This window comes from Zonotrichia albicollis, chromosome 5 (assembly GCF_047830755.1).
Source record: "Zonotrichia albicollis isolate bZonAlb1 chromosome 5, bZonAlb1.hap1, whole genome shotgun sequence".
NCBI classification, from domain to species: domain Eukaryota; kingdom Metazoa; phylum Chordata; class Aves; order Passeriformes; family Passerellidae; genus Zonotrichia; species Zonotrichia albicollis.
The window spans coordinates 11,916,415-11,939,927 of record NC_133823.1 but is presented as its reverse complement, the minus strand read 5'-3'; the positions used below and the strand labels follow the sequence as shown (position 1 = coordinate 11,939,927).

At 39.7% G+C, this 23,513-nt stretch overlaps 1 protein-coding gene across 1 annotated transcript in view; it reads left to right on the top strand.

The window, feature by feature from the left end:
• The window catches only part of ARHGAP10 (Rho GTPase activating protein 10), a 144,326-nt gene that overhangs the window by 29,086 nt on the left and 91,727 nt on the right, over nt 1-23,513 (top strand). The window contains exons 2-3 of the mRNA XM_005485312.4: nt 11,864-11,959; nt 12,049-12,110. Coding sequence (XP_005485369.2) covers nt 11,864-11,959; nt 12,049-12,110 — 158 coding nt within the window. The remainder of the gene's footprint in view (nt 1-11,863; nt 11,960-12,048; nt 12,111-23,513) is intronic.

Here is a 23,513-nt window from a genome sequence, read left to right as displayed (position 1 = left end):
GATTGTTGTGTAATTTATTGTCCTGTCTTTGTGTATATAATTTGGTATATTTATCATTCCCCAAATTCAGAATTTGGGTCTCTTCTGTGAGTATAGGAGCTTTAACAGTGTGCCCAGGCGGCCAAGGAGGCCAGTGGCATGCTGGCCTGGATCAGCAGTAGTGTGGCCAGCAGGACCTGGGCAGGGATTGTCCCCCTGTTCTAGTGAGGCTGCACCTCAAATCCTGTGTTCAGTTTGGGGCCCCTCCTGACAAGAAGGATATTGATGGGCTGGAGCATGTCCAGGGAAGGGCAAGAGAAAGAACATCTGCTTCAGACCTATGAGGAGGAGCTGAATTTTTTAAACTGGAGAAAAGGAGGCTGAGGGGAGAGCTTGTCCCTTGCTATAACTCCCTCAAAGGAGGCTGTAGCCAGGTAGGGATTGGTCTCTTCACCCAAGGAACGAACAACGGGGCAAGAGGAGGCTGCCTCAGGTTGGACCAGGGGAAGGCTAGGTTGGATATTAGGAAAAAAACCTTCACTGAAAGGGTTGGAAGAGGCTGCCCAGGAAAGTGGTGGAGTCACCATCCCCGGGGGTATTTAAAAGTTGTGTAGATTTGGCACTTAGGAACGTGTTGAGTGGTGGACTTGGAAGTGTTAGGTTTTGATTGGACTCAATCTTCTCCAGCCAAAATGATTCTATGACTCTATAACACAGATTGTCACAGTCCAAGCAGCTTCTCATTCCAGCTGTTAGCCTGGCAAAATGTTTTGGGTTTTTTTTTGTTTCATTTTGTCACGTTCTAGAGAAGGGAACCCATGTATGTGGTGGTGAAATAGCAGGCCAGAGGCCTTACAAACTGAATTTTGACTTGAACTGACAGAAGCCATGAGAAAACTACAGCTCTTAGTAGAGAACAGTGCTGCAGCAGTGAAAACCAACTTGTTTTCCTTGAGAAAAACTCTAGGACTGTGGAAAACAACCTGCTTTCCCTGAGAAAGAACTCTAGGACTGTGAGAAACACTAGCCACCTGTATAAACTGTTTTTACACCGTTAGGTAGAGAAATGGAAACATTGTCACAAACAACACATTCTGCATGTACACAGTGGGGGATTGAGTGACCACTCAATACAGGGTAACAACTTGTTACTGGCCAGTTTGGGACAGACGGGATGTTTTTTTAAAAACTCTGTAAAATGAGACGTGGGAATAAACTGCGATCTTCTGATTTGGTCCATAAAAAAGTGTGTCCTGCATCTTTCTTTAACGAGCTCCACAGGGCCACATGGCTAAATTAAGTTGACAACATTTGTTGGCAGCCATGAGTTGCTTTAGTCTCTGCTCTGGTTTTGGCTGCTTCTCACTTGTTGTGATGTGCAGTTAAAGCTTCAAGTGTGTTCAAGTGTGTCTGGGCTACGAGGGCAGGGTTGTGGATCCTTAAGCTGATGATGAGCAGGAACAGTATTTGAATATGAGCTGTTGTTTACAGAATGCAGGGAAGAGAGACAAAGGAAAAATAAATTCTTTCTGTTTTATAAACAAATTATCTCAAGCTTAATAATGCCTCAACTCCAGAAATGGCAATGGAAGCGTTTTGGAAAACATCTTTCAATTTGGAAATGCTAGCTCTTTCCTTTTCCCTCAGCTTCCACCAATGAAACTCAAACATGACTGAACCAAGTCCTGAATTTCTGTATTCCTACTCTGTTTTAGGAAGTCTTCCTCATATCATCCGAGTGGGGAGAAGAGTCACTTCCACTGCGGGAGATACACACTAGAGTTTCTAAGGGAGGTTGTGCATTCTTTCATGGTATTGCTTGTCTTGGGCAAGGAACTGCTTTATCTGCTCTCATGAGAATATCTTATGGCAGAATGCACAATACCTAGTAATGCAGCTGGAACAATTAAGTGAGGGAAAAATCAAAAAGTTACTGAGGCTTGGGCTTTCACTCAGAAATTTTGTATGTTATGCTTATTTAGAAACAAAACCATCTCAACTCTTCCCCAAAACCATAACAGTGTATTTAAGCTAATTCTTGTGTCAAAGCATGGAGCATATAAATGATATAAAAAAGATTCTCACTGTGTTATATACTGTAAGTGTTCTTTTTGTTTGAAAGCAGAATGAAATATGGAATTGCATTAGAAGATGCAAACATTTTTTGTTTCCTACTGTGTAGGATTGCAAGATGTTTCTTTTTCATGCCTTGTGCTTCTCATGAGGATGTGATGGTTGCTCTTGCCTATCCTTAATTACTTTTGCTCAGTTATTTTGTTTTTTGATCATTTAGTGATCTTTGATTCAGGAACCAAGTGCCACTGATACCTAGGGCTGGAAACTCATTTTTGAGAAATGTACTGAAAACCCAAAGCAGTGAGGCTTTAACATGCTTGTGTGCCAGAAGCTTTAAGGTCAAAAGTTTTTTCCCAGTCAGAGTCAGTGAGTTTTACTGTGTGTCACTTTTGAAATGCACATTATCAGCCTACATTTGATTCATTGGCCTCTTGTAAAATTTCTAATCTGGAAGTGTCAGGAGGATTACAGGATTTCTTTGCACAGAGTCCAACTCTTGCACAACCATCCTGACCAAAGATGATTGAAGTTTCTCCTTTGGCATGTACCACACTACATTATTGACTATTTAAATCAGTATTTCCTGCTAAGCTCTCTTAGCAGTTATTGGTGGCAGAAGCAATAATTTTATTCTTTGCCCAGACAAATAAATTGCAATAATTGGAGAAGCTGGCAGGTGAAATGGGGCTGGAACATCTGGGCTTTCTCTAGCAATAACTTTTAAAAGAGCAACAGTGAGAGCAGGGAAAGGCGAGTATAAAACTCATCCTTTAAAGTAAACTTTTGTGTATTTTGGTGCTTCTTGCAACTTTTGTTTATATAAAGAAAACTTGTATTCATAATAAAGATGTTGAAATATTGTGTTGTGTTCATGTAAGACTTTAGTCTGACCTAATTAGAAGCTTCATTTTTTAACATGTTTTAGTCAGAAACAACTCAGAGCTATCAGAAAAGCTTTTTTTTTGACACACAACTATTGTGTCACTTTGCGCTTTAAGTCCCTATTTGACAGTTTTGGAAAGATGTGGAATAAGGCTTTTTTTTTTTAATTTACTCAAATTCTAAAAAACATGATGTTAAGTTACCCACTGCTATGCTCTCTACTGCTTTTTCTGGAAACTATATATGACAGAAGTACAGGCTGTCCTCTGCACCACAGTTGCTGCCAGCTGTTTTCTCTGTCAAAACTTGGATTGATTTCACTTCTGTGTCAAGCTGCAGCAAGGTTATTCTTGAACTCTTCCATCTTTGAGGGTCTGTTGTGGTCATTCTGTCCTTCTTGATGCTGAAGATTCATCTTTTAATAAATAAGGAAATAAATAGCCCAAGGATTGGGCACTTGGTCATTGTGTGTTGAATTATAGATCTCAGCTGCTCATTTATCTGATTTCTCATTATGTTTTCCTCTCTCCTCTCCCAGTTGAATCCTCTTGCACTTGGGAGAATGAAGCTGTGCTGTCTCAAGTCTTTGCATACTGGAAGAGTTTTGCTAAACATTCGTGACTCATGAGCAGAGGAATTGGTGAAAATAGAACTTTATTTTTCTGAGCCTTGTATGGGCTTACTGATGATGAAGTATTTGGTAGCCCTTTCATTTAACACCCTAATTATAGGTGTGCAGTTGTGCTGGGTGCACGTTTGGACGTGTTTTCTTGTGGAGAAATCACAGTATCAAGCAAGTTTGAGCTCCTTCTTGGTTTTTCTCTACATATGCAAATATTTAGGTAGTAATTCCATACAAGTGACAAAGTTTTGAGATATCTGCCATTTTAGAGGGAAAAAACATATGAATGATAGTTTTTCCTGCGAAGGTATTGAATGTTTAATGTTGACATTTCTGCAAAAAAAGGTCTTGCTGGAAATATTTCTTGGATGTGAACTCTGGGATGATGTCTGCCCAGTGGCAGCAGATGTGGCACATGAAAAACCTGCAAGCTGATGTTTGTTGTGACCTTCCTGTCCCAGGCTGAGCTGGGCTTCCCCTTCAGCTTTCCCAACCACACGAAGTTTTGGTCACATGCCCTTTCTACAAGAGACTTCAAGTAATGAAGTCAGTCCTGTTTCTTGGAAGGGGGAATCTCCGTGCCTTGGTGGTGGGTCAGGACCTCTGCTGGTTTGATGTCACAACTTGACCGGGCTGCCATGAGCAAATTTTGCTGACTGAAGAAAGTAGACGTGTCCTGCCGGTTATTTGGGTTTAGAAAAGTGCTTTGAATTCAGTGATTATTTCACTTAAGATGAGCAGTGTGGGGTTAATGCTTCATTGCCCATTTTCACAGTGTGGATTGGATTATGTGGGGTTGTCCCTGGACCACAAACCTCTTTTGTAATTTGCAGACCATAATGGCAAAATTTAGCTTCTAACCAACAGTCAATTGCTATTTTTCTTTTGCAATCAAAACAGTATTTCAGCACAATATATTCTTTTTTATGTAAGCATTGTAGTTGTCTGGGAACTCAGTCTGGGAATGAAAGCAATGATCCAGAATTTAAACATTCAGAATGCTGATGTTGGATAAGTATCTGTAGAATAAACAATTTTTTTTTCTTCTAAGTACTTTATTTCTTTTATGGAGTTTCCCAGTTGAGAATGTTTTCTGTTAACTAGCACAATTTTTCATCCTTAAGTAGTCTGGTCTTCTGATTTACTTGCTACTGAACAGCAGTAATGCATAAGGGCCCTCAAATCTGTGGTGTTTGTCAAGAATTTTAATTGAAGAATAAAACATCTGGAAGTCTATGATCTATTAAGTGATCAGAGTTGTTTTATAAATTCTATCCATTTTAAATTTCCATTTCAGAATTTGTTACTAGCATTGTAATCTCACATTCTGAATTCATGCATCTTCACATTAATAATAGTAAAATCCTGGTCTCTGAAAGGAATTTTTTCATCTCACACTGTCTAATGCAGTCACTTTTGGAGGGCAATTCCCAGGTCTGGGCTACTTGAACAGCAGCTGCTTGTTGCCATTTGGTGCAGTATGGCAAAGGGAAACCATGGCAGCAAATCCTGAACTGCTGGTTTTATCTTAGGGAACTGTGTGAATTTGGTGGAATGCCCTTGCGGTTTCATGCATTACAAATTCATTTTTCCTTATTCTTTGCTTTCTAATTTATTATTTCTTTCATTCTATTTCTTTGTTAGAGGCACAGAGTTTGTAGGGATCAGGAAGATGGTTCTGATTCCTTTGAAGACTGATTATCTTTGTGGTGCTTCTCAGGAACTCCCTCAGAGTTGCAAGGCTCTTCAGCAGAGACTTTGGGGTACAAGTCTTTGGTCAGGGTGATTGCAGGAATATTCCTACACCACTGAAGCAGTGAATTTATCTGCAGGATTGTAGGACCAGGAATGGAGCTTCTATTTTGCTTTCATAATGTAACTTATGCTGTTCCTGAAAAGCAGAACTGAAAGATGTAGTCACCATCTGAGCTGGCAGAGGGGTGGGAACACTTTTTCCTAAGAGCTTCTTGGAGATGCATTAGACAAACCTCAGTCATTGCTGAGATACTAAATGTGCTTTTTTTGCCTAATGCCTCTGATGCAAAGAGGAAAATGCTCTTGGCAGGGTGGAGTAGGGCTGCTGGCAGATTTCAGAGATCCAACTGAAAAGGCAAATACCCAGAGCCCAAGAAGGTGTGGTGCAGCCGGGGGACAATACCAGCAGCACTTGGCACTTTTCCCATAGTGAGATGCTACTTTGTTTCATATGTGGTAATTAACATGTTAATTACATGTTTCTTGATGTGGAGGATTATGGAGTTTGTACCCTTGTAGTTGCAAGGGTAGAGAGAGGAGAAATTAGTCTGTCTGTTTTCACTGATACAAGTTGTAGAACTAGAGAAAAAGAGGTGGAAAAAATTTGATAAATAAATTGATATATGTTTTTATCTTATTATGCTGTGTACTTTCTCTAGAAGAAAAGAATGGTTGGAGGTTGTGGCATCCAAACAATTTTGCATATTTATGAAAGAAATTTGTCTGCCCTGCTGACACCTGAAAGATTTCTTAACTTACCTGTTCTGATTGATATGGGGAGTAGTGGCATTTAGACCATGGGATTATGCATTTGAAAGAAGGAAAATCATAAAATTCTTGCAAGAGTTGGGTTCTCTCTTTTAAGAACTGGGGAGGTTAGAATGTGTCTTCTGTGCTACACAATGTGACGTGTTCAGACTAAATAGCCTGGTTTTACTTGTCCCAAAATTACACCACAATTAATGACCCCAGCATGCAGTAAAACTGGTAATAGGGAATGTCCAGCACTGTGGAAGAAACATTTGGGAGCAGCAGGTTCCTAAAAGAGGCACTGTTTGGAGGAATGGTATTCATTGCCCCTATATTAGTAGTTCTCTTTTTATTATATTGAACACTAAAAATATGGTTTTGCTTTTGGCTTTTGTGTTGTCATTAGTTTGGAGAGCCGTGACAAAATCTGGACTTTAATGTAGTAGAAGAATGACATTGGTTCTTATCTATGTCAAGAAGAAAAAATCCATTAGTGATTAAGATTACTCATTCTTATTGATCTCAATTTTTTACAAATAAAATACCTTAGAGATGTTTTTCATTTTACTCTTGTAATTTCTTTTTTTTTTTTTCTGTTTGATGCAAAGTGTTTGGTTGCATCTGTTTTTTTTTTTTCACCTTACAAAAACCCTTTCCCAGTTAAACTTTGAAAGACTTTTCCTAAAACATTGCTGCTGCCATCCCTCTTTTTTGCTGTATTTTGAAAATTTAAACTCACTTATGTGCCTGGAAAAAATTCTGAGGATTTTCCAAAATAGTAAACCAATTTGTAACTTTGGCACACTTAATGTGGAGTTGCCTCAGACCTGAGCATATCAATGAGGAGGGTGTGAAATTGTTCACAGCTGGAGAGGAGCCTTTGGGCCAGCATGAGCAGGATGCTGCTTGGATTAAACTGAAATGGTGAGAGGTTGAGCTTTTCCTTATTTGTTTTAAAGGTGTGGGATTGACCAAATGCACTGTATTATGCAGGGCAGGGAAGTTGAGCCACTTGACAAGTCAGTAATAGGTTACTTTTCAGTCCTCATAGCTAAAATTGCTAAGCTTTCAGAAACCTGTGAGCTGCCATGGGTAATGTGACGTGATTAAAATGGGACTCCAGAAACCTCTTAGACTTTGAACTTTATTTCCATTCAGGTTTTGGATGGGAATGAGTAACTTTGTGCTTTAGCTTCATTGTAAATTTTCTTGTTTTGATGGCTCTTTCAATGTATTTATCAGATAAAAATGTGGAGTAAAAAGTTTATTTGGTTTTAGGGCATTGGAATGTGTTACCGCTCTTAGGAATTCTGCCACATGGCCTGCATCTGCTAAGTTACTAAATTAATCCTGTTTATCCACCTTGCTAAGGTAGTGACTAAATCATGTTCATGTTCTCAGTGTCATGGATTATATTAGATTCATTTTTCACCTTGTGAAAGGGGACACAGAAAAGGAACACAGAGTTGCTTTTAAAGTGTTGAGATGGTGCATTTTTTGTATAAAAAAAATACAAGTACAGTCATACGAGTCTGTACTGCAGCTCTTGGACAAACTATTTTAAGTGCTCTGTTCCTCTGAAGCTGCTTTGTTGGCTCTTGTAGGACATTGATGCCTGGGAAGAAGAGGGGTGAGGCCAACTCTGGCTCAGTTTGTTCTTGCCTTTTTCACGATGGTGTGTGGCTTGCCTGATCTTGGCCCACTGCAAAGAAAATACTTGGAAAATCTAATATTAGCCCTTAAAATAGCTTGAAGATGATCTTGATAGTTAAATCTAAGTGTTTGCTAACCTTCTAGCTTTTTAGGGAGGATGTTGTTCAATGAAGCCAGAGCAGTTTTAATCCATGTTAAATAAAGCTGCTGGAAATCTGTCATTCCCAGAGTGTATCTCTTAAGAGTCAGTGAAACTTGAAGTTAGGATTGAGGAATGGTGATGTAATTCCAGTCTTTCTTAAAAGCTTGATGCGGAAATGTACATATTGTTGTAGAAAAATATTAACACTCCTATAAATGGGTGTAGTTCTTCTGCCTTCCAGAAGAGATCCAGAATAGCTGTAGAAAGCAATATTGTCAGGCTTTGTGCAAGACTTCTGGTTTGTGTGGCTAGCAATGAGATTCGTACTGATCTTAAAGGGAATCATTGGATTCTGGTGCTGTTAAGTGAGGCTTGGCCACCACCCAGCAACTAATGGTGTCACCTTGGCTCAGCTCAACTCAGATAAGGAACAAAAGTATTTTCTTTCAAATCCTAATGGAAAAAATATCAAGGTTTTTGTGTGAGCTACTGCCAGCACATCTGGCACTGGACAAGCCCACAGGAGCACTTGTTACCAAGGTGTTTCAGAGCAAAGTGAAGAAGCAGGCAGCTGCTCATGTCTCTTCTGCTGTATTTTTAAATAATTGCATCCAAACATGAAAGAAGTACAGTCTACTGATATGAACAATGCCAAAGAAAAAATTAAAAGCCCTGGTGTCCTTGGGTCCCCTCCCTTCTCTCCTTGGAAATCTGTCTTCAGCCTTTTGGTCAAAACATTTAGCAGATGCTTAGTTTCTTTAAGTGCTTTAGAAGGTGAATCTTTGAAAGGACTCTGCCTTATGGGTTTGCCGGGATTCCATTGTATTCAGCACTGTTAGTGTTTGGTTGATATTTAAAGCACTCTTTGATCTTGAATGCCCTGTTCCTCCCTTTCAATGATAACCACAGCTTGTAACAAGCAACAGCCCTATTGCTGCTTCCTTTATCTTTCAGTTTGGTATTACTTTGTAAAATGCGGAGATTAAAGGGAAAAAAATAGTTACTCTTCAGTAGGCCACAGCAATATTCACACAACCAGTTAACTGCTCGTGCTGTTTGATACCTAATTGTATTAAAGTGCTGTTTTATTCTGGTGTTTGTAGCTGGAGTCCATTCGGGTTTACAGTCTGCTAAATAACACACCCTGGTCCTGCAGGCTGTCATGCTGGTGTGGAACAATGCTGGGATGTATCTGTCAGTGCCAGACAAATCATTTTGCTCTAATAAAGGTCTTCTGACACATCGTGGAAGAAGGCCAAGTTACATTTATGAAATTTCTAATTCAAGCAACAATGCTCAGCATTGAAATTGTAGCACAATAGTCAGACACTATAGTACTTACAATGATATCAGCATCTAGTTTTTATAAATGCTTATAGTTGGGTGAACTTCTGTGTGTGTACTGTAGGGCATTTGGAATTTGTCGGAGCAGTTTGATGTTGCTTGTCCCACAGTGGAAGGTTTGACTTCAAGTGGTCTCTGGTATCTCACTGTGGCTGTGGTTTTTAAGGTGGCAAGAAAATCCACCACAAAGCTATGTGGTTTTTTGTTGTTGTTGTTTGTCTCCAGCCACCATCCTAAGTTTTCCTGTGCCTTAGCAAAAAAGAAATCAGTATTCTTGCTCTGACCTTCTGAGAAGGTTTTGATTTTGCTCCAGTGACTTGTTTTGTTGAAAGTGCCAAGTTCTTAAAATCCAGAAAATCTCTTCTTGTTTTCTTTCAGGTGTTGATTCAATAGTCAGGTATCTGCAGCTTCTCTTGACCCATCAGACTGTTATTCTGTGACCCAAATCCTCAAGTCCCTCCCACTCACCGATGGTTTCCAAAATTTACTGTAATGGTTCTTAAGCATTTCAGAAATTATCTGTGGAAATATGTTGCAAAAATTTAATGTATCTTCATGATTTTAATGAGGAACTCTGCTAATATAGCTTTGATGTGTGAAAAGGTTACTGCTTCCAACAACATAGTCCTTGGGTCAGTAATTTCCAATCCCTGAGCAGGTTCAGTAATGAGAAATACAGGAATGTGGCTTTCTGATCCTGTGAGAGGCTGTGTGTTTAATTCAGCCCATTCTCAAGCTGATTGTTGATGTTGGACTTTGCACTGACAGAGTCGGTGTGGCCATAAGTTTTGTTTGCTGTCACTGTCACAAGAGAGGTGGAAGTTTGATGCACTCTAGAAAGGCCCATAAATGTTGTACCTGTTCAGTCCATGAAGGGAAATGGGGGTTTTGTGGGTGTGTGGTGCTGCATGAGTCTCTGAGCATGTACCTTGCTCAACATGATTTGAATGCTTCACCTCTACAAGTAGGAGAAACATAATAAAGAATTTCTTCCTCTAGTGTGGGGCTGACTCTCATGTGACAGGGCTTTGGGAGGGGATTATTGGATTCAAGGAAATTTAATAAGTTTGGGACAGTGAGTGTTGTTGGAACCATTCTCCCATAAATAAATTCTTTTCAGCCTTGTGCTGTGACCTGGCTCACAAATAAGTGTAACATTAGATGGTTAAGAACCTTGTTATTTTCCATATTTAAGACTTTCACAGTCAACAGAACTTGTTTCTTTCACTGTTGGCTTTATGAACAGCTGCTGAGCCCACGAGATATTTGAATTAAAACACCCATGTTTCCTTTCACAGGGGAGTTAGGTTACTGCTTCCTTCAACCTTCTTATCCTTGTTATTTCAACCCCGTGCAGCATCCTGCTACTTCATGTGTTGGAGGGTACATGCACAGGTTTAGGAGGGAACAGCTCTGTTACACAATGGGCAGGGAGAGAGCTAATGAGAAATGGGTGAAAAGAAAGGAAAAGGATTAAAAAGCTTTTTTTTTTTTTTTCATTTTAGACTGTTTTGCTGTTTGTAGAATATTTGACTTAACCTTTTAAGTGGTTGAACTGAACTTCCAGTTCAGTGACATGTGATAAACAAATTACCTCCCTCCTAAAACTAGAACAAAAAAGACCAGGCTGGTAATCTTTTAGTGCCTGTTAATATTAAAGAGCAAAATGCTTAGCTGACCTGTTAAAAGAGTTCTTCTTAACCCTTCAGAACTGCATGTGATAAGAAAAAGATTATAGATTAACTAAGTACTTTAAATTGTCTTTAACTTTGGCTGACTACAAAAATGTGAGTAAAACCCTCACTATTGGGTAGAGGGTACCAGGACATGCATCCTTTTCTTTTTCCCTCCTGAACAATTGAATCCTTCCAGAACTTGTGACATTCCCAACCTGCACATGTCAGTACAACAAAAAAGTGTGTGCACACTGTTTATTTACAGCTTTATGAATTTCAGGGAGGGTTTATCATGGTGATATTGTGACTGAATATGGAGTCTGATTACTTCCTGAGAAGTGCAAGAGTGCAGCCTCTGACCTGAAATTGTCAAATGTTAATGGGTTAAATTTGGGTTGCTGGAAATGTTTTATAGCTATTGCAAAACAGTTATTATATAAAATTAATTTTAATGCTGTGCAATTAACTTAACTTTTGGCAGAGTTTAACTCCATGGAATTTCTAGTTCAAGTGCAAAAATTCTATTGTATTTGGTTTATGTATATTTATGTATTAAGGTTTCACTAGCAGAGTTATATATATATAGTACATAGAAAATTCCAAGATGTGTATTTGTGCTGATGAATATAGGATTGAATTTAGGTTAGCAGAGCAAGACAACTGGTACAACTTAGTGGTGTGCCCTTAACCTCTTTAATTACAGATTTGTTTTCATGTGCCCTAAATTGAAGTGAACTGTAAAGGTAGATATAACACTATACACATGATCGCATGCGCTTTCTACTATGTAGCTTTGCATAAAGAAATCTGTGTGACAAATGCCTTATCAGAAGAGGGTTAGGCAACACTGGATGTCCTGTAATGTCCTTAGGCAGACTTGTGTTAAGAGTTTCTTGGAAAAGTTGGTTGTTCTAGGCATAGAAAGATCTTCTGGCCTACATAAAATGACTGCTTACCCTTCAACCTGTGCTCTTTTTCTTGCAGACCTTTCAGCAGCCCAGAGAAAATTTGCCCATTCTCTGAGAGACTTTAAATTTGAATTCATTGGTGATGCAGAGACTGATGATGAAAGATACATAGGTAGGTAAGAAGTGACTATGAGTGGCTGTATTTTGTCAATGCCATCCTGCAACATGATTAAACTTTCTTTGTATTATTTTATATTACAGATGCATCACTTCATGAGTTTTCAAACTTTTTAAAAAATCTTGAAGATCAAAGAGAAATTTTGGTGAGTTGCAATTAAAGATTTAAAAAGCTGTGCACATAGCAAAGAGATCAACATTAGGTGAAATTGCTTTCATTGCTTTGTTAGTATCACTGACTTAACAGTGGGAGCTCTCATTGTGCAGCCTCTGGTTCTGTAGTCTAGAGTGCAGACAACACCTTCTCATTGAAGAAGAAATCTGTATGGTAGGGATGGATAAATATGAGTTGGTTTAAAAAAGTCATGCCCAGGTTAATTATGGCTGGGATGAATGGGAAAACCACCATAAGTTTGTTTACCATTTCCAGTAAAAAGCAAAATGAAAGAGTTAATGCTGCAGCAGGAGATACTCAAGTTTTGGCAATTGGCCAGCTTTGGATCCAGGATCTGTGTAGCTCTGGCTTCAATGCTTATGTGGATCTGGGATGTAATCTGTTGTATTTATGAAGTAGCAGACTTAGAAACCTTTACCTTCTATTTGAGCTTCATAGTGAGAGATTGGAGCTGCAGACAGTTGCTCTGTTGTTTAAAAGTTCTCTGTTTTTCGTTCTGTTGCCTGTGGTTGCTTGGGGTGTAATTAGTGAATTATGGCTCACGTTGGCTGCACACAGAGCAGGGGCTGAGAGCTCTGCCAAACACCTTGCTACCTGGCTTTCCTGACTTTTCAGAAGATGGGGGTTTCCTTCTGGATGGTTTCTTTCTGGTTCTTCTCAGCAGCTGCGTGCCCAGCTTTTGTTTCAGAGCAGTGATTCATAGAGCAGCTGCTGTGTACCCAGTTTTCTTCTGAGTCAGGCCAGACTCTCCATCTGGGACATGAGCTTAGATCTGACATGATAGCAATTGCATTTCTTGGTATTTGACATGTGATTATATCTTTGCCTTCCTGGAAATCAGTGATCCCTTGGCATCCCTGAGAGGAAGCTGAGACTAATCTGCTGTCTTCCCTGTTCCCTTCTGCCAGAAGCTGTGCCTGCAGTGCAGGAATATGTAGATAAGTGATAAAAATTATTTTTTTCCATGTTTCTCTTTCCAGTCCCGATCCCAGTAATAGTCATGGTTCCTTGTAAGTGGTGTGTTCTGTTCTGGTAAGCTGTTCTGGAACTACATTCGGGTCTGAATTAGGGTCAGTGTGGTTCTTCACACTTTCCTAAAAACTGTCTTTGCATAGGAGAGACACTTTTTCAGTATTTTGAGCTGTTTTGCATAATTGTAGAGATTGGCTCAAGTACGTTTCAGTACTTCTTTTGCTTTTCATAATTCTACAGTATAGTCTTTACTCTGCTTTTTCCTGTCATCCATAACTGTATTTATTTTATTGAATTGCACAAATCTAAGTAATGAAAATCTTTAGGAAGTTTTATAATGAAAAATACTTAATGAGCTGCCACATTATTCTGATGTCAGGCTTTTGAGGGATGACTTAACAATTCCATGGCACATTTCAGTGACTGTATCAACAGCTCTTCAGCAGGGATAGATCACCACCACAGCAGGCTGTGCAGAATCCAGTGCTGTCTGTCTGGATTGTAAAACACTTCCATTGTTCAAACTGAATGCCATGAAACTGTATTAACTTACTTTTTTGGTATGCTGCCCATGCTTACACAGAAGGTGCTATCATACTGAAAGCTAACTTGTGTCAGTTTCTTGATAGGAAAAGGATGAAATGCAGTTTTGTTAGAACTGTGACTGATGAAAAACAGGGAGTATAAATTGTAATGGGGAAAATATTTATTACCAAATGGAAACAGAATATATTCTCTGAGTTACCAGATGCGTGGCCTTTTTATTTCATCTGTAGCCTAGCAAATGTTATGTATCATTTCTGGAGTGAGCTTATGTAACAATGGCCATAAGTCTCTGAGAAAATGATTGTGTGGTGACTGGAAAAGATAATTTCCAGCATCTGCTCCTCTGACTATTTTTTTTTTTTTCTTTCTTGACTTCTCAGTGGATATTTTAACAGTGGCATGAGCTCTAGAGATACTCCCGTGGAGAATATTAGGACATGTTGCATTCACAGATGTTTGGAATGAGGTCAGGGATCCAAAGACTTTCCATTAAGATGCAAAGTATATAGCAGCATTTTTTCAAAAGCACTCAGTCTTTGTTAAGAATGCTCATTATTAAGCATTTCACCCCTTACTATTTTGAAGATGACCAGAGGATTTTGGACTGCTGTCTTCAGTGCCAATGTATAGTTAAACAGATAGGCAAATTTCAGGCCCATAAAATTATATTAAAGAAATCATACAAAATGGACAAAAGGCATTTCAGACACTGCTGTGCATTTTGGTTTTTTAGATACTTGAGAAAAGGGTTATTTTTTTCAGAACCGCATTGTAAATGGAACAAATTTGCACTTAAAATACATTCTAGACTCAAAGTAAATGCTCATCATCTCCTCTTCTCATGGTTTTCTGAAATTGTAGTGAATCCAGAGTCCATAAAACTTGCTGTCAGTGTTTACAATGAATGATGACCAGAAAGGTAAATTTATCTGGTGCATGCTTATTTGGTGGATATTATTTCATTCAGATGGGATCTTGCACTTCATGGTTTTACCATTTCTCCCATCTTTTTCAGAGGTGAAATTATATTCCAGGTGTCAAAGGATTTAGTTGCATATGAAAAGGGAAGTTGGCAATAATCCAAACATTTCACTGAAATTATTACAGAGTGGTCAATAAAAAACTAAATTACATCTTTCCGTAGCACTGTAGCTTGGTGATACTCCCCAGGGCAGAAATAGATCACTTTGTCCCTGAGAATATTCTGGAAATTATTTTTAGGTGTTGAGGATGAACGGAGTTGTAGGATTTAGGTTCTGCTGCCTTGGCACTGCAGAAGTGCTGTGGATGTTCAGGGATGACAGGGAACTTGGCAAGGTGGTAGGAAAAGGTGGGCTGAGCAAGGCCCAGCATGGTGATGCTCTGATGCTCTGTCTCAGTGCCCAGCTGTTCCCCTGGTTGCCAGGGAGAGCACCAAACCCTCCCTCCCAGCCCCACTTTCCTGGCAGCAGAAGGGAGCTTTGATTCTTGTGAGGGACTGAGAACAGCAGGTTCACTGTCTGCCCCCATTTGAACTGTGGTGGTGAGCAGAGAAGTGTTACCTGGTTACACTGTGCTTGCTGGACCTTTCCTTCACACCTCCCTTTCTCCCTCCCAGCTACTCCTAAACAACCAGCTTGTCCCTAATTAGTTTTCCCTGTTGATTCCAGTCTTGCTAAGTCATATTCAAATGTGATAGCTCTTGTATTGTTCCCTCAGTTATCTTGGCAGTGCTTGGCACTGCTGCTGTGGTCAGCTTGGTGTGCTGGCTTTGAGTGCTTTCCCTCCTTGGAGTTCCTCTGTCCTCCTTGGAGTTTATCTGCTCCTGGAGTTCACATGATTCTTGTCAAGAGCTGGTCTAACCTGTTCTCAAAAGAGTTACAGGAACATGGATTTCTCTTTATTCTGCTATTTAGTTTTCATTTCTTTCACCTCATGTTCACACTGAGTCTCCTTTACTACAAGTTAAGCTGGGAAATTTTTGAGAAGTTTTCTGCAGCAGTCATGGAATAAAACTGATTAATTTTCCTTCATAGTAGTATTTTTATGGTTACCCTTTCTAAGTGGTGTTTTACATCTATGTTTTTCCTTGTTCAATTTCATTACACTGTTTAGACCTTCTATCTTTTATGTTAGAATTACTGCTTCCTCCTCCTCTTCTTGCTTTTAAGCTGCTGCTATATTTGCTCTTCTGCCATCCTTTGGGACCTTGTTTGCCTATCCCTTTAGTTTGCTCTGCTAACTTCCTAAACTGTTCTGAAGCAAAGCCCCTCCTGACTTGAATGCAGTTAATACTTCTGTTGTGTAATGTAGGAATACCTCTAATGGCTCTTAAGGAGTGCTTACTCCCCTTAAGGCCTGTTTTCCCCCTTCGTTGGATAGTTTGTGTTAATTTAACTGAGGGTTTTTTGCCTTCTGGAGATAATTAAAATCTGTTGTCTTATACACCATCATTGATTTGACACTCATTTCAGTTCAATAATGGTTTTATAACTTCCTTTGTCTCTCTTTTCAGATACATATGAAGAACCTCTTCTCCTTAGGCGTTTGTTGTTTTTTTTTTTTGGCTGCTGCCAAATAAAATGGTTTTTACCTTCTTTCTAATTTTGCCTCTGCACACTCATCTATTTTCTTTTCACTCCATTACATTTCTCTTTGTATAGGATTTCTGATACAATTATATTCACCTTCTATTCCCTGTGATTTCCCAAGGCAGTATAAATAAGTTGTTTTACTTTGATACGTTCTCTTCTGTTTCCTGCTACATTTTTCACACACTTCTATCCCTTCAGATGTCCTAAGAGGAAAGGTACTATGCAGCTATATTTTAAAGTCGTTTTCCTCCTTTTAATTTTTTTTCTTAGCAAAAAAAGGGCTTGTTCTTTTGCCATGGGTATCTCTGCAATTTTGGCCTCTGAAAAAATTCATTTGCATTCTTTGTCAGTTTTGCCAGCTTGGCAGAATCAAATCCAGATTAGCATCTCTGAAAAGCAGAGTTATTCCTGGCATATATCAGGAGCACAAGAAATGGTTTCTCTATGGATTTTTAAAGAGATATCACTGTGAAATCGCTCTTTTAGTCTTTCTTTTATTTCTTCTTAAAAAAAAAAAAAGGGGGGTGAGGGTTTCTCAAGTTGTGCTTTCACAAGTTAAAAGACATTGTAAATATTCAAAGGTATACACTCAAAAGTTTAAAGATATACTTTAAGTAATCTATACACATATGTACATTTACTTATTTATTCTTACTTAAACTCCCTCTTATGATAAGATATGGGAGTGCATGAGTATTTATTTCACAGGTGAAGTGCTCACTTAACACACAGTGTTCTGAATAGCTAACTCTGTTACCTTTTGTCCAGTGCCTTTTGTGTCTGGATCCAATTCAGCAGCTGACTCTGCTGTGAAGATGGTGGTATTAATTTTTCTAATCTTTTCTTTGGCACTCTTCATGCAGTATTTAAGGGTTTGTAAATCTTAATCTCTCTTGACAGTAATCTGAAGAAATCTGTGTGAAGGAGCAATCAGTTGACTCACTGATCTGGAGTAAGAAAGTACCCAGTAGTCTTAGATGTGTGATGCATTCAAGATCTGTTCAACAGGAGTTCAAGGCATTAGGTAGTACTCCATATGTTCAGATGCTTTTAAGTCTGCTGACAGTGCAAACTGCTAAATATATCTGCCAAGACAATGGAAAGGACATAATTGTTGACCACTTCTGAAAAATTAGGCTGCCAACAGTACATTGAATATTTCAGATGCAGATAGGGAGGCACAGATGAAACAGCATGTCTCTGGAACAGTATTTGAGTACCTTAATTGCAGCATCTACAGTCTTTTCTTTTCTGTGCAATTTTTCTAATTTAATAAAACATTTTCCAGTTTTATAAACAAGGAGAAGAACTGCTGCCATATCTCATTGCCCAGCCTCCCCTTTTCCTCTGCTGGGCATGAGACCAGATGACAATCCTGTAATTATCAGAATACGGAACACGAAGGTAGAATGATGAGTATTTCAGCCACATCTGACTCTGATTTGGTGGCTTCTGACATTGAATGTTTCATTTATTTGTTGGGTTTTGAATGTCATGTACAGTCTTCTGAAATAGTTTTGTGGGTTACATATGAACTTGCCCACATCAATCTATAAACCAAAGATGACTTGCCTGTACAATAGAAAAAATAAGTTCAAAACCAGATCTGGGTGTGTTCCTCCCACCTCTGAGTGAACACAGCTGACAAGTGCTGTTGCCACTGGTTTCCTCTTCCAGATAACTCTGTGGTCTCACATGCATCAGCATCATTCACTAGAGAATTTTCATTCTGTTAGTTCATCATTGGGAAACGTTTGGAATTTGCATTGTAAAGCTGTCACCAGTTTGGATTTTGCTGGTTGTTAATAACAGCACTGTTTCTTCTGGAGGAAAGCGCTGACAATTGAGCAATTCATTTTTGACTGAATACTGATGCCATTGTTTGCTGCTGGACTCCTTGACTTTCAGAGGCATCTTTTTGCTCAGTGATGAGCTTTGCCATGCATCAAGAAAATGGGAATTATGCATTTTTCTTTTCTGAGCAGCCTTTTTGCTTGGTCAGGACATACAAGGTCTATGGTATGAAAACCAGACCATGTTCTGGTGTGTTGCAGTTCGCTATTAGAAGGTCTTTCTTAGAGGAGTTATCCCCAGCTTTCCTTCACTGCAGATGGGGAAAGCTGATTTGTTGCAGTGTGTGAAAGTCTGTTTCTCTTTATTTTGTTTTCTCGTTTGTTACGATTATGGCTTTGTAGTGTTTTTCTCTTTATAGTGGAATGTATTGCATAAGAATAAACTTCCTCAGAAGACAGGACTATTAAATAGCTTTCAGTAAATAATCTTTACTAAAAATCACTGTCTATTTAATTACCTTTTTTTAAAAAAAGGAAATTGTGTACTGTTTCCTTATGATACCAATCTGATTTTAGAGGCCAGCAGTTTCATGACAAGAGATTCAATGAGGGCAACATTTCAGAGTAGGGCACAGCTCAGCAGATGGATCATAGGAGGCCCTTTTAGTTATCTGTCCTTAGGGTGAGTCATGAACTTCCAGGAGGTGAGCAGGAAATGGCTTTTCTGTAGAAGGGTGAACTCATGATTCCAGCTGTTGTATTTCCTGTAAGGCAAGGCTGCTGCTTGTGAAGGAATTAGGAAGTGCGGAGTGCAGGATTCTGCCTGTATTGAGGCTTGTGAGGCAGTGGCTCAATGGTCCAGGAAATTCCCCTTGGAACAGTTTGAGAAACTTCTCGTCTTCCTGCCAAACCCTGAGGGGTATTTCTCTGGAACACCTAAGAGGGAGGTGATGTGTTTTGGTACAGATGCCTCCTGGTGCTTCAACAAAATATGTTGTCTCTAGGTGAGGTGTATCACTGGTCCCCATGGCTCTCTTGTTACCAGATGGTTTCCTCCACAGCAAAGGAATCCACAACAATGGGTGTCACTTCTTTTTTATAGCTTCTGCACTCATGCAAAGATACACAAGTATTAATGTGCTATGAGAGCTCCTTAAAAATCCTTTAGTCTATGTACTGAAAGCCTTCTAAAAACCAAAAAACTCCTATGTCTGTATTCCCAATGTGTGCCTGAGGCCCTTTCAGTATCTAATATCATAAAGCTACAGGGAAAGCTCTAGAGCAGGAAGAAAATCCAGACATGTTTATTAGAAGAAAACTTGATTTGAAAACAAATTAATGAGCCTTGGGGGTAGTTTGCACTGTCTGCAGTCATCAGTGCTCCAGATAAATACAAAACCAGTGCTGGGATGTGGTTATAGAGAGACACCTCTGTCTAAAGGGCTGGCAGGGGGGTGGGCTGTGCAGCTAACTGGGGGCATGTGTAACTGTAAGAGCAAATCATATTCTCATGGGAAAAGAAAGAATGGAGATTCAGACTTTGAAAATAACATCTGATGTTTTCAGTAGTGGAATTGTATCTGCAAATTTTAATAGTACAGGGTTTCAGGTGTAGGTCTTAATGCTTTGAGAAATTTCAGTAGCAAATCACTATATGAAGTAGGAAGGCTTTTTGGAGAAAATAACATTCTTTATATATTTCTCTCTCTTCCAGCATTGGAGGTATCAGAATTGGCTTTTTATTTTTTTAATTAGGCTGAATGGTGCATTATCTTAGGGAAAACACAACCATATCCTCTGTAAATAGAAGAGCAGCTGTAGTGGTAAATATCTTTATTGGAAAGTGAGCTTCTTTATCTAGCAGCAGTGTCAACTATTTTGTTATTGAGTCACTGCTAGGTATGTCTTCCTTTCTGCCTTCTCTGTTGCACTCACTAAGGCAAAGCTTCCTTCCCAGATCTGGTTTCATTGACACTTGCTCAGTTTCATGGGCTTTGCCTTACTGACATGTTGGCCTCTCTCATAGCTTTGTTGAGGGTCAATCAACAATCCTGCCCCTGACTACAAATAAATCTGTCCAGCTGGTATGCTCAGAAACTAAACCCCCTCCTTTATGCAAGGCATCCAATCTGCATTCCAGTTTCTGAGGTGGAATTGGGAACTCAGCGTTCCTGTGTTGCATTGCAGGCTGCAAGAAGGTGTATGTTTATGGCTTAATTTTTCTTCTTTCTCACTAAACCTTTTTTTTTTTTTTATGGGAGAATGCATCAATTCAGACTGGAGCAGAGTCAGGATATGTATTTGCCTCACCACCAGAGTTGTTGATGAGCAGTGTGCAATTTCCAGTGCTTCCAGTAAAGGCTGAGCTCTAAGGACATTTATAGGATGAAGGCTGGGAGGCCAGTGCTGCATTTGTCTAATAACAAACTTTGATTAACTTAGGTTGATTTAACCTTTTTAGCCACTGCACTTTGAGTAGAGCTCTTGTGGGTTGCTACTCCTTTACAGGCTGCCTACAAGCAGCCTTCCTCCTCTGCAGTGTAAACCTGGTTGCGCCTGGAAAGGGAGTGGGAACTTAACCTGCTCCTGCCTGCTGCAGGGGAAAGCAAGAGGAGCACTAAATGCTGGTGCCTGGTCTTCTCCGTCAGGTTACAGTGCTTAGGAGGAGGTGTTGGTGGAAGCAATTTGTCCTTAAGCACTTGTACTCCCACCTTTTCTGGGAAGGGAAGAAGTGACAGTCTAAATGGAGTCATCTTGTGGAGTGCCACGGACTGCTCAGTGACCTGTTGGGTCTCGCTGACCTGACTGAGGAAGTATCCAGCAGCTGTGAATGAGCTTGCTAATGGATTTACCTGCATCTTTGAGGGCTTCAGTTGGAAAGAGAGGTTGGGGCCCCCTAATCTATGATCTGTACAACTTCTCTGCTGAGCAAGTGGAGTTCTGTAAAGGCATCTGAAATAGATATACACAAAGCTGACAGCATGCTTCAGGATGTGGGAAATGTTGGATAGATAGAGTGATCTTCTGAGGTGCTGATGGCACTGGTGACTTTATTGCTGCTGTTGCCAGGTTTATGTTCAAGTTCAGTTAATTCTTTGACCTTTCTGTAGGTGCTGCAAGCAGAGCAGGACTAGCCTGAGCAGTCTGGGACTGTCTGCCCGGGACATGTGCGCACATTGGGTTAAACATTTCTGGGCATTCCTGAGGCTCTGACATTCACAAAGCTGGTTAAAATTCTGTTACCTGAGACATGACCTTGTTAGGTTGGTTCACTTATGACTTGTGTGCCACAGTTTGCCTGCCAGATATAATTGAGTATATATTTGTTTCATGTAGGTTTGGATAGATGAGAGGTGTAAAAAATGGATTTTAAAATGTTATTTCAAATAGTACATTTCTGTCATAATCTGTCAGGATTAGAGAAGAAGAGGGATGAAAATGAATGTAAGAGTCAAGACAGAAGTTGAAAAAGGAAGGAACATCTAGTTTCATATTAATCAACTTAAATGCCTAGTTTAACTTTTGCTGGAACTTTTCCATTTTAACATGATTCTAGTTCTGAAGAAAAGTACAAGTGATAATTGCAAATATATTTAGGTAATCCCTTGCTTGTTTGATGATTTTTTATCTACAGTTTTAAAAAAAGAGTTGTTTTAAGTTTCTGAGTTATAAATAAGCTAAGAATGAATAGCAGTGAAAATAATTTCTTTCTATAAATAATAATACATCTTTTTTGTAATTTTTCATGACAAGCACTGGATTCTGTGTACTGGAAAACAGCAGGAATGAGTCTCTATTTAATCTTGTATTGGAGGTATTTTAATTATGAGCTTGGTCAGTCAGAAGAACATCTCTGTAATTCACTGTTGAATTTACCAATCTTGTATTCTTATATATGGCCTGGTATGAAGCTCTGTGAGAATGACCAAAGCTCTGCAAAACCTCACTCCACCCAGAAGTAATCGAGAGTCCTGTTATTTAACCCAGGCACAGAAAGCAAAGGGGGTGACAAATCATAAAGTACCTTCATGGCAGGCACTTGGGGATACATCTGTTAACAAAAGTCTAAGTTGTCCAAAATGAGAAATGTCTTTTTTGGAAGGAGGGGAAGCCTGTTTTTCTTTTAATGAAAGAATTACTGGCATATCATCCCACTGGCAGCAGTGGAATCTGCTTGTTGGCAGTCGCTGAAGAGAACATCCCATTTTGATTTAAAGATTATTTTCTGCTTCAAACAGATTCCTGTAGTGGTTCCCATGGTTAATACTGCACAGGAGTAGCAGGACAAGTGATTTACAGCCCTGCTGTTGTATGAAACACAGCCTTTTATGTATATATTTTCCTTTATTTTGTATTTTTCCTTTGTTACATCAAGGTGCTATGGTTTTCTTTGATTTGGACTTTGTGTTCAGCATACATTCAATGCGTGTTAACCTTACACTTTCTTGTGTAAATGTTCAAACATCTAATAAGCAACTTGTCATTTGTTAATTATTTTTAACCCTCTAACCATGTGAGTGTTCAGTTGTTACCTTTAAATGCTTTCAAATTATTCCAGGAAGTGTGGTGCTCTACCTCGTGGAATATTGTGCCGTCCTCTCTGAGTTTTCTTCCGAGGAGTTTTCTCCTTCACTTTGTTAGAACAGAGAACAACTTAAAGTTTTCCAGTACAGTAGGACTGATTGTGGGGTTTCCAGAGTTCCTGACTTCAGAGTTCTTTTCCTGTTGCTCCCAAGGGTGCACTGAAGGGTGCTTTAAAATGGTTTTGGCAAAGTCTCGAAATGGATGCAGAGGGAAGTTCTGTGCTGAGAAAACGTGCTCTGAAGTTAGGATGTAGCTGCTATGTGGGTGACTGTGCAGCACCAGTTTGGCCCAGACTTGCCAGCCCTTTGGGTTTCCAGTCAGCTGCAGGTTGGTGTGCTGTGCTGGCCCTGCAGACCCAGTGTGGGTTGCTGTGGTTACAGTGAATTGGCAGCCTGACTCCCACAGTAATCCCTCATGGCTGCAGGGATGGGCGGGAGCAGCTCAGATTTGTGTTGTGCCAGATCTCGGGTACATCCCTGTGTGTTTCATGATAAGGATTTTCTGAAGTGTTCCAGAAGGCCGGTGTAAGCCTGTGATGTTTTATCTGAAGATTTTCGCTCTAAAGGGAGGGCAAAGGGAAGGAAAGAGAGAGAAAGGTTTCTGTTGTATGTTAGGGGGATTCCAGGGAGCTCTGCCTGAACTCTTGGCCTCCCAGCCCAGCGGCTGTGCTGAGCCCAGTGCTGGGCATGATTTGTTCTGTGGGTCTGCCTTAGAACAGACCAAAGGTCTGCTCTACCTGCAATGCTCTTGCCATCTTTTCCATGCTGCTGCTGCTGTGTTCAAGAAGTACCAGCTTTTCCTGAAATTTCAAATATTTTTAAAATTAGAAGTCATGTTTGCACCAAATGGAACCCTGCTCCGTCTTCAGGGAAATTTCATGTGAATTTTTAATAAGCTGCAGTTTTC